General features: G+C 27.9%; 1 protein-coding gene across 1 annotated transcript; it reads left to right on the top strand.

The window, feature by feature from the left end:
* Positions 1 to 863: 863 nt before the first annotated feature.
* Positions 864 to 1,415, top strand: LOC136078862 (uncharacterized). The gene has a single exon (XM_065794678.1). It carries the CDS (start codon positions 864 to 866, stop codon positions 1,413 to 1,415), a length of 552 nt encoding a protein of 183 aa, XP_065650750.1.
* The last annotated feature ends 10,590 nt before the right edge of the window (positions 1,416 to 12,005 follow it).

The following is a 12,005-nucleotide window of genomic DNA, read 5'->3' on the forward strand; positions in this document are numbered from 1 at the left end:
GAGACAGCATTGAGAGAATTCATAGATTGTTAAATTTAATTTATCAAAAACAGGGTACAGAAATACAAGCAGCACGTATTTTATACGATTCACTATGGTCTTGGTCAATGGATCTTTCAAGTGACAATCAAGAACTTTTAAATAATATAAATGAATGCATGTCAATAATACAAAACTTTATATTGCAATAATTTTTTTGTAACCTTTTTTTTGTTTTTATTTTAGCAAAAAGTAATATATTAAAAAAATGCATTATGAAAATGCATTATGAAAAAAAAATGTGGATGGTAAGCATATTTTTTTTCTTTTTTTATATTTTTTTAATATTTTTTTTATACATTTTATTTTTTTTTCTCTTAGTTATGGAGAAAATATTAATGAAGAAACTATATACTTTCACGAGTTATTATTATCAAAAGAAGAAGAACAAAATTTGAAAGAAGTTATGGAAATGGAAGAGTTAACAGAAGAAGATTATGAAAAATATTTAGAACAATTAGTTCAAGAAATGGAAGATGAAGAAGAAACAGATTATATTGAAGAGCTAAAATCACAAACGATAGAAGAAGAACAAGTGGAAGAACAAAGAAGTGGAAAAACAAGTGGAAGAAATAAAAAAAGAAATGGATGAAATCTTAGATGAAATGGATTGGGAACAATACGTTTTAGACGTTGTTAATAATACGTTTTAACGTTGTTTTTTTTGTAATACCAAAATCGATGATCAAGATTATTATGAACACTCTGTCATCTGCTTTCGATATTATAAAGAACAACAAAATCGTTATTTGAACCAAATCATTCAAGACGAAAAGAAAAAATTACATTATTTAAATCTTTCTATTAATCAAATCATGAATAAAATGAAAAGTCTTCAAGAAAAAGAAATTAAAAATCTAAAAGAAGAAAATGACAAACTTCATCAAACCCTAGCAGAAACGAACAAAGAAATGGCAGAATTAAAAAGTCTCTTTTATGACAACATGTTGGTTTTAGCAAATCAACAAGATACAGAACAACTCAAACAAGAAATAACAAAACTTTATCATATCGTAGAAGAAAATAGCACAGAATTCTTAGCTTTAAAAAAATCCATTCAACAACCTAAAGAAGTCAAGGCAATACAACACATTTTTAAAGACACGCAAATTATCAAACTCGATCAAATGAATCTCAGGCTATTATCAGATGAACCATTTTATACAGAACCCGTTTACACATCAGAAGGATACCGTTATCGTATAAAAGTTTATACTCGAAGTACCGACATCAACAAACTAGCTATTTACTTTCAATTATTAAGAGGTGACCTGGACGATGCTTTAAAATGGCCTTTTACCAAAAATGTTAATATAACCTTAAGAGATAAAGATCAATTTTTTACTCGTACTACTACCAACAATAATTATCTTTAACTTTTAGACGATAGTTCATTTGACAAACCTACCACTGAATATAATGTAGCTGTTGGTTATAAGAATTTTATTTCACACGAAGAACTAAAACAATTTATTATTAACAATAATTTATTTATCACGATTACTATTGAATAATATATTTTATGTAAAAAATGTATTTATCCTATCATTGATATTTTTTTTAATGTTTTTATTGTACTTTATCTAACATTATTAACCCTAATTTTTTTTTTAGATCAACTAATAAAAAAAATGAACACAGTTGAAATATTCAGAGAAATCAGTCAGGAACTAACCATTGCCAACGTGAAATTGATCAAATTTATGCCTAAAATACCTTTTGGAATCAAAGAAACTTTAAAAAATGGTTTGGACATTATAGCCTACTTTAAAGATAACACTATACAAAGCGAAAACGGACATATTTACGAAACATTAGAAAGCAAGTCAGAATATTTACTTGTTTTATGTAAAGCCATTCATCGTAATGATATTGTCACTAAATATAAAAACAAAATTCCTCGACTACCTACCTATGAAGAAAGCATCGTTAAAAATTTACCACCTGTGTATTCACCACCGAACGCTGTATATCCAAGTGCAGTAATAGAAGCTAAACAAGAAGAACTATTTTATTTTTATAATCCTGTACCAGAAGCTGAAGCACCTGAAAGTGCTCAAGAACCAGAATTCATCTAAAAACTTTTTTTTAGGAAAAAATTATAGTTTTTTTACTTGTAAAACTATAATTTTTCCCAAATTTTTTTATTGTATTAACTCAATTTGTAAACTTTTTTTTTAGACAACTAATTAAAAAAAAAATGGGCAGCAACTGGGGAAATATTGGAAGAATACTTGAAAAAGAAAAAGCTTCACTTCGCTACTTTTTACAAAAACTTCATAAACATATGGCACGAGAAAAAAAGTTTATAGAAATAGACAAAGAAACAAAAAAAGCTAGTCATTATTTAGAAAACATTTATTATTATTCTTACATTGATAACTTTCAACAACAAACACTCATCTGGTTTAGTCCAGAAGAACGACATTTTTCTTATTATCTTTTTGACTTTGATGATTTGACATTAGATAAAACAAACAAATTTGTCCACAAAAATCAATCCCAACTCACTTTGAAAGATTTGTGTAAAAGAAGATTGGCACAAGAACGAATCCAATTTAAATTTGATCAATTGCGAGAAAAAATTGTTTGTTTATTCGATAAAACCAAACTACCACTCGCCAAATGGAAAGATCGAGATAATATTCGATTATTGTTTTACACCTATTATAAAATATATATTTATTATCAAATACCTTTTATAAGTAAACGTTTATCCTTTTTTTATCTTCAAAGACGATATCTTTATACTTTATTTCATTTACTTTTCACAGAAATATCCTGTTTTGCTGATCCACATAAACAGCTTGAAATACATTTAATACGAAAATTATATCGTTTAATTATGGAATATATAAATTGGTCCCAAGAACAATATTTTTATACTACTGAACCTTGTTTTATTCATTTTCAAATTGTAAATCAATTTTTTTAATTTTTTTTAGATAACTAATAAAAAAAATGCAAAGAAGCAAACGCTTTTATGAATACGACATTATCCACATTGTTAGTTGGTTTACATCCGAAACAAAAATAACATGGATGGAGACTTGAAAACGTTAAAAGAATTATGTAAAAGAAAATTGGCAATTAAAAGAATTAAAATCGAATTTGAATTTTTAAAAGATCATCTTGGAGATTTATATTTTTGTTATGATGAAAACAATTCTTTTTATATTTGTGACTTTTTTAATATTTGTGAATTTAGTTCTGTATTCAATCATAATTTATTTTATTAGATACAAAGAAAAATTATATCTTCTTTTTACGAAATGTTTAGATCGCACTATAATAATCATTATATTAAAAATGAAGAACTTGATTTTTTTTATAATTGTATTAGAAAATACATTCAATGGGCAATAGATCAATATTATTATATTTGCGAAAATAATTTTGTACATTATAAAAATAACATTTTATATTTATAGGCAAACTAATAAAAAAAATGAAAAGTGGATACAGCAATAGAAAGCCGAATAAAAAAGTACGAAAACAAATGAAAGGTAATTTTTTTTTTCTGTATTTTTTTTTATTTTTTTTATCATTAAACTTTTTATTAACTCTATTTTTTTTTTTTTACAGCTATGTACGCCTACTAATTTAAACTCCAGCAACATTCATTGGCACACTCGCTGACGATAAACCAACGCTACTTTTGCATAAAGCAATGTGGCGTATGCCAAAGTTGCCCACTTAAAAGAAAATAATTTTTTGTATTTTTTATTTAGAAATATATTTTTTATCCCATTTTTTGTGTTTTTTTTATTCCTTATTTTTTTTCTTTTTTTTTATACCACTTTATACTAACATTTTCTTTTTTTTGATGATGAAACTGGGAAGACCAACTTGATGCTCCTTCGTTTGAATTAAAAGCGCTTGATTTGAAATTAAAAAGACCATTGAAAGGACTTGCGTACGAAAAATGTCTTAAAGACGAATTGGACAATATAAACATTAAAAAAAAAAAAATATCTATAAGTGAATATATAAAAATAAATTTTTCTATACGTAAATTATAATCTTTTTTTTTATTGAAATTTTTTATGGTCATTTTATTGTACTTTTTTTATTGACATTTTTATTGTAATTTTTTTGTAAATATATTTTTATAAATAAATTTTTTTTTTTTAGCTAACTAATACAATGTGTGGACATTGCAATTGTACTGTTAAAAGCACAATCGAATTAACAGCTGAAGAAGTACTTTTTGTCTTGAAGTCTGCAGAACAATATAAAAAAACATTCTTTGAAGAAGTCAACATTTATAATCACTATGTCACCATTGGAAAACGATTTCATCCAGACATGACGTTTGAAAATTTTGTCAAAAAGAACTATCCCATTTTCAGAGAAGAAAAAAAATCGATATTGTAACCTATTTTTTTAACTGTAACAGTTTTTTTTAAAATAAATTTTTTTTTTTACACCTGTTCTTTTTTCTGCGCGCATACGCATGCGCGTGCGCCACATTCTTTTTGAGACCGGGAAATTTTTTTTAATTCGTTCATCACTTGAATTCCCTCGGTTCAAGACTCTTGTACCTCGGACACCTTGCAACTCCTCGGTTTAACGATTTTATTTCAACTTTTTTTCAACGGACGGAGGCGTCTGAGGATACCACAAGAATTGTAACTTACTATATCATCAAAGATAGTTTTATTTTTTTCAACAGCAAGTTTTTCAAATAAAATAGCTAGATATGAAACAATAAAATCATTAATATCCATGTTAGGATGGCAATAAACACAGCCTACTATGATATTAGACTTTTTAAGGAAAATGATTTCAACAAATAGAGACTCTAAGAATTGGGATTTATACATCAGTCAATCATCACACTTCTAATGAACTAGTTTGTAAATCATCAGATTTATAAACTAGATTGTTAGAAATATAAAGAAGAGCACCCCTAAATGAAGTTTTTGTAGGAGTATGTTTATAAACATATCCACTAAGATTTATTGGAGTTGTAGGGAGTAAAATAGATTTCAGCTTCTGTAATTCCGGTTTTACTAAATTTATGATTTATTAGAGATAAAAATGACGTCAATTCGTCAAAATGTTTAGCTAATGAAGCGATATTTAAATGAAATAGAGAGAAACAATTAATATTGATATTTGAAGAGGTAAATTTTTCAATATCAGTGTATTTACAATTGATTGAGTTCTCAACTATATTCGAATAATCATCGTCGTTGTTATTTAGCTGATAAGTAAAGTAATTATTAAGTTGATTAAAAGTATCAGATTCTCGGGAGCTCGGAAATAGGGAAAAGTTATCAGGCAGATCATTGAGATGTAATATATTGTCAGTTGAAGTTCGAAGACGTAGTTCATTATCTGATATAGAAATAAAAGGAAAAATACTGTTACAGCATGTAATTCAGAGCCAATAACATTTTTTAAAGAAACATTTTAAAAATTTTTCATTATTATTTAAAGAACTAATTCCAAAGAACAAACTCACAAATTTTGCATAATTTAGACATAATAAGTAGAAAGTTGTTAAGAAATAATATTAATAATAATAAGATATTGATATTAATAAGATACAACAGAAACAGTATAAAAATAGTAGTAACTATAGGATAATATAACAATAATGAAGTTTATGATAAAAATATTAACTGTATAACAATAATAAAAGCAACAATCACGAAAATAGCAATAATAATAGCAATAGTGACAGTAATAACAAAAGTAGGAGTAATACATAATAAAAATATAAATACTATAAATATGACAAACGCCAAATAATATAATATACAATTATATAGCTAATAATAATGTAATTAGTAATATTATAAAAAATATATGTAAAAGAGAAAGTAAATTGAATGAGCTAAAAAAGAAGAAAAGAAAAAACATCAAAATAAAAATAAAGGGATTGAGGTAGTAAGAAAAGTCAGTATTATATTCTGGTCGGTTTTAATAACCATGCACTACCGAAGTTATGATATTGAAATTAAGAGTAAGTTTTTTAAATATGAACACTTTTCAAAAGTTATTGAACGCTATCTTTTGAAAGTGTTTGATAGTGTAAACTTAAATTATCGTCACTATCAAAAGAACCAAACACCTCTTTGGTTAACCCGTCTACAACACAAAATATACTATCTTAAATGATTGCTCATATTTTTTACAACACCCTCCACCCTTTTAAAATTTTTCAAAAAAAATTACCATTTTTAAATCGGTTTTATTTCACCAAAAACAAAATATGTATCAAGGCTTGATCAAAATAACGTAAGTTTTTTTAATATTTTAATAATAAAAATTAAATATAGTTCAATATCAAGTCTCCAACACTTGTGAGAAATACAAAATTTTTTTTTTTTTTTTTACATTATATTTTCCCGTATAATAAATAGAACAGTTTCCATAAATTTACAGTTAAGTTAATGGCCGGAGCAAGAAGAAGATTTGCCTTATCACCGTGCACCGTGTTAAAATTTTTACATAATTTAAAAAATAAAGTAAGATATCGTTTAATACATAATAACCTAAATAGACTGGGTAAAAGTAAGAGTGAATATATAAAACTTTATATACGTTTAATAAACTTTATATAATAATATATAAAAAATAAAGTAAGATATCGTTTAATACATAATATCATAAATTGATTGGGTGTTATCATATAAGTGAATATATGAAGTTATCATATATTCACTTTTACTTTCACTATATATTATATATATATATATATATATATATATATATATATATATATATATATATATATATATATATATATATATATATATAAATATATATATATATATATATATATATTTATATATATATATATATATATATATACATATATATATATATATATATATATATATATATATATATATATATATATATATATATTGTCAAAAAATTTTACCCTTTTTTAATGATTACAAGGAATAATTACCTTGTTTTTCAGTTTTTAAATTGTATATCTGATCTATTTTTAAAAGAAAAACCTATAATAATATAAATCAAAATCTGTGTTAAGGAAAAACTGTTTTGAATCAGTGTTGAACTGGTGTAGAAATTCTTTTTTTCCGGAAACAATGTTGGGGAATCTTTTCAACAAAAGTGATCCGCGATTCTGAATTGAATGAGAATTTTGTTTACAATAAGATTTAGGTATAACAAATTTGTTTGCGGAAAATCTTGTAGCATATTTATGGTGCATTTCTTTAAAAGTTTCAAATATTTTGGGGGACAGTTCATATTTTGTTTTATACATGAACTGTAGAACAAGATGGATATTAAGTTTGAAAATATTCAGGACACCAGTTATACGTAAAAGAGGTTCACAAGGAATTGCTCTACCAGCTCCGAATATGATTCTAACAGCAAGTTTTTGCTTGCTATAAAGTATTTTTAGCTTAGTGTGATTAAAAACTCGTTTGACTATTTTTTTTTTAAGAATTTTAACCAATACTTAAAACAAACAATTAAAAGAACTTGCAATTTAGAGTATTTTAACCCATTAACTTTACAAATACTCCGCTAAATGGGCAAAATATCAGTGCAATGCATCAATAAACAATTTTGATAAGACAAAAAAATGATTTGTTGAGCTCTAATTTATTAAAAAATCACCTGAAAGACTTGCTTTTGGTATTATCATCTTTTAGGATGTCACAGGGGCGGATCTAGGCGGTATCCTGTGTCGCCCAGAATTCACTTATAATATTCTAAGAAATTATAAAAACTTCCGTTTCAAAATACAAAAAATACTAAACTTAAATTTATAGTATACTACTATGTATATAAGAGTTCTTTAAAAAAATAAATATTGCCTTTATAGAAAAACATACACAGCTATAACAATCTTTCAAAGACTTGGCTCTCCTACGTGATGTTTCAAAACGCCGCTAATAATCAGGATTCTTTTTTTAAAGTAAACGGAACCGAAAGAACCCTTTTAATCAATCGTTATTGCAATGCATTTATTTTTGTTGTCGTAATTAAGGCCAAAAAATCGTTTTGGGATTTATTTGACCCGAATTTCCAGTAGACAACAAAAAAAGTTGCAGGTACGTTTGAATAAAAAGGTTCTCTCGGTTCCGTTTGTATATAAAAATGAATCCTTAATAATTCCAATAACGCCTTAATTATTCGTATAAAACCTTAAGTATTTGAATAAACTGAAGTTTTGTCAAAAATTAGCTTAAAGTAATTTTTGATACAAATTTTATTTTTATTTGCAATTATGGATTTGTTGCTATCCAATGCCATTAAAGCCAATCATTTGCCTAATATTACGACTTACAAAGCAAAGCTTCGTAATAATCTTAAATATTAACATTCAAAGTTTCCTGTTGTAAACGAACATCTTCTTTCTTTAAGAATATCTGAAATAAAAGCTTTTATTCCTATGCAAAAAAAAGATGAAGACTATATTGTTTTAAAATATGAGTTTACACACGTTTTTTTATGTTTTATTTTGTTTATAAAACGATAGTTCTTGACAAATAATTTTTGTTTAAATTTTATTTTTTAGTTATACTTAGTTTATTTACGTTATGGCTTTACAGGTCAATGGAAAATGGTAACTCTCTTTACAACTTTGCTGCTTTATTAATAAACTCATCAGATAAAACACATGAAATTATTCAACTATTAACTTAACTGTTAAGTTGTTTGAGAAAGCAACCTTTTATTCAAGATACCCAATAATTTTTTACCAAGTGGAATCTAAAAGTTTTTTTTTTAATCTCTAGTGTTTTCATGGCATGTGTTTCATTTGAGTCTTTTGATTCTTTTACAGAATTAAATGATATAAATATTTAAATGATATAAATTCTAAACTTATAAAAAAAGAAGTCTTTAACAATTGCGGAATCAATAAACTTGCTTCTTTTCTTTGTTTAATTTCATTGTCTATAGTGTTAAATAAACAAATTCGGTCTGTTTATTCTAAATTTGGAATTAAAAAAATATAAAAAGTTATTTAATGTAAGTATATACCCACTTGGTGATCATGAAACAATAAAGAAAATTTTAGTATTTTATGGTGTAACACTGATTGTCGCTCTATCTCCAAGGATAAGACATGTGGTCAGCAAATCATTTTGTCCCTATTGAGAAAAGAAAAGTTTTATGCTCGAAAAAGTTTGTAAAAGGTGATTTAAAGAGAGGATCGTGTTCAGCTAAGTTAATAGGTATGTTATCTTGAATTAAATTTATCAATTCAAAGGCTTTTTTTGTTCACTGTGCATGCCATAAGCTTAATTTAGTTGTTAGTAAATCATGCATGTTCAGAGTGTTAGAATTTTTCTTGATCAAATCAAAGATACAATATCGGACAAAATGAGTGCAACCAAATAATGCTATTTAGTTTCTTTATATAAAAGGGCTACATTTTTTCAATTCAGAGATTTAACTATGTAACTGTTTAGAGACAAAGTTCTTCAAGTTTTATTCATCACAAAGTTCATTAATTGTACACGAAAATTAATATCATAATCAAAAGTATTAAAAAAAGTAGATTTCCTTCTGGACAAAACAAGTACAACTCGACAAAATGTTGACCAAGCTGTATTTCGCTATCAATATTTCGTGGCGAATCCTTTGTTGTCGATCACAGCCTTGCATCTTCGAAGCATAGATTCGATCAGGTGATCAATGAAACTTTGTGGAACCGCTGCCCAGGCCTTTTGGATTTGTTTAAACAGTTGATCCTTATTACGAACACCTTCACGATTAATTCTGCGGTTCACGATCTCACACTGGTTCTCGATAGGGTTGAGATCCGGAGATTGAGGCGGCCAACTTATCATTAATAGGTGGTTGTCTTGAAACCACTGCTTGACTACTTTTGCAGTGTGTTTCAGATAATTGTCTTGCTGAAAAACCCATTTTATTGGCATTTTCCATTCAGCATGAGGTAACATAACATCTTTCAGGATATTTTTATACATGAAACGGTCCATTATTCCATAGTTTCGATGTATTGGACCTAGACCGTTAGCAGAAAAACACCCCCAGACCATTACATTGCCTCCCCCATACTCCACGGTCTTATGGCAGTAACGTAAATTGAGGCGTTTTCCGGCCGGTCGACGTACATGGCAAATGCCATCGCTCTTAATGATGTTGAACTTCGTTTCATTACTGAACAGGACAGTTCGCCATTTCTGCACATTCCAGTCAATATGAGTCTTTTCTTCTGGTTTTTTAGTGAAATCAGCGGTTTTTTTGCAGGGCGTCGAGAAAACAATCCGGCTTCAAAGCACTTCGTCTGATTGTTCGGTCCGATACAGGCAGCTCTAATTGCTTTTTTATCTCGACTGATGATATCCAGGGATCCTTCTTGACGGATCTGATAATCATAGAATCCTCTCTAGAAGTGGTGGAACGTGGTCTTCCACCCTTGTTATCTGCTGCTAATTTCCTCGTAGATCGATATTTTGAACATAGTTTCGATACAGTCCATTTTTTCACGCGATATTTATCCCAAATACTTTTTTGTGACATTCCACTTACGTAATCGTCAATAATTTTCTTTCTTATTTTCAATCCAAGACTATCGGGAGCCATTTTTGCACTTGAAGTCATAAAAATAAACCATCTTGCTTCTCAAGGCTTACCGTGTTACATTTACCTTGTGATGATACAATAATGTTCTGTGGAACACAACGTCTTGGTTGGATGTGGACTGTATTGATGTAATGAAACACTTGTTGTATTTCACTTCTTGTATTGATGTTCTTCGACAAAACACTTTGATAAAACTCACTTCGATAAACTGTCTTGATAAATACTGACTGATTGACTTCCATATACTGACTGAATTCCATGTCGATTTACATGTCTCTTATACAGTAAAATGAACCTGTGTGAACCTGTTCTGGAAGATTCTAGATGCTTCTTTTCGATGCTTCTGGAATCTTCTGGATGCCTCTGGATGCTTCTGAATGTTTCTGGATATTTTTGGATGCTACAGATGCTTCCAGATGCTTCTTCTGGAAACTTCTAGAAGCTTCTGCATGCTTCTGGAAACTTCTGGAAACTTCTACATGCTTTTGGAAACTTCTGGAAACTTCCTTTATTTATTAAAAACCGTGACGTTGACACGGACCAGATGTAAGAAAATGAAACAAACCAAAAAAGTTGCACCTGTTTTGTCCGCTGCAAAATTGCACTTGTCAACGAAATTCTGCCTGTGTGCTGTCACCTGTCAGCTGATTGCTCATGTCATGGCATGCTATGACTCCAGACTCCTGAACTGTTTACTGTGGTAGTATAGTTCGTTTCGTTTTTAAGTCATGTAAAATTAGGAACACTTTTTAGCATTGTTTGATGTTGCTTGCAAATGTTTTTTCCAATACTGTATATTATACTTTTTTATCTTATTAACCAAACTCGCCAGCTGTCTCAATAAATTCATTTTTCCTGGTCAAGCAAAATTAATTGATACATGTCGCACCAGATGGGCTTAGAAACTTAGGGTCTGAATGTTTTTTTGATAACTTTATATCCGTTTTTCATTCAAAGGAAGAAATGGCATACAGTTAAGTAAAGAGTTATAATATTGATATTTCTTGAAAAGCTTCATGTTTTTTAAATCTTATAACAAATTTTTCTTTTATTGTAAGTTTAGTTTTAACAAAAAAAATAATGGACTATTTCTATGCCATTACTGTTGTTCTCCAAACTAAAGCGTTTGATATATCTCAACAGTGTAATAAAATAAATTGTTTAAAAACTCAAATTTTAGATTTAAAAAAAAATATTGATGTCTTTCATAACAAATAGTACTTAATTGCTCTTGATTTAGATCTTTTCTAATTATTCACCTCCCCAAGGCCTAGAGGACTACTATAGTCAAAAAGGCTACTTTTTGTGTTTACAAACCTCTCTTAAACTCAATAACTTCGAAACACAAACCTTGACGAACAAGACCGCTCTGCGGAGAAACAAGCTAAACCATGGCTCTGTGGCAGAAAAATGTA

Source organism: Hydra vulgaris, chromosome 03 (assembly GCF_038396675.1).
Source record: "Hydra vulgaris chromosome 03, alternate assembly HydraT2T_AEP".
Classification (NCBI taxonomy): domain Eukaryota; kingdom Metazoa; phylum Cnidaria; class Hydrozoa; order Anthoathecata; family Hydridae; genus Hydra; species Hydra vulgaris.

Coding starts and splice junctions, on each gene's coding strand:
- LOC136078862 (XM_065794678.1), top strand. CDS start 864: ATGAAAAGTCTTCAAGAAAAAGAAATTAAAAATCTAAAAGAAGAAAAT.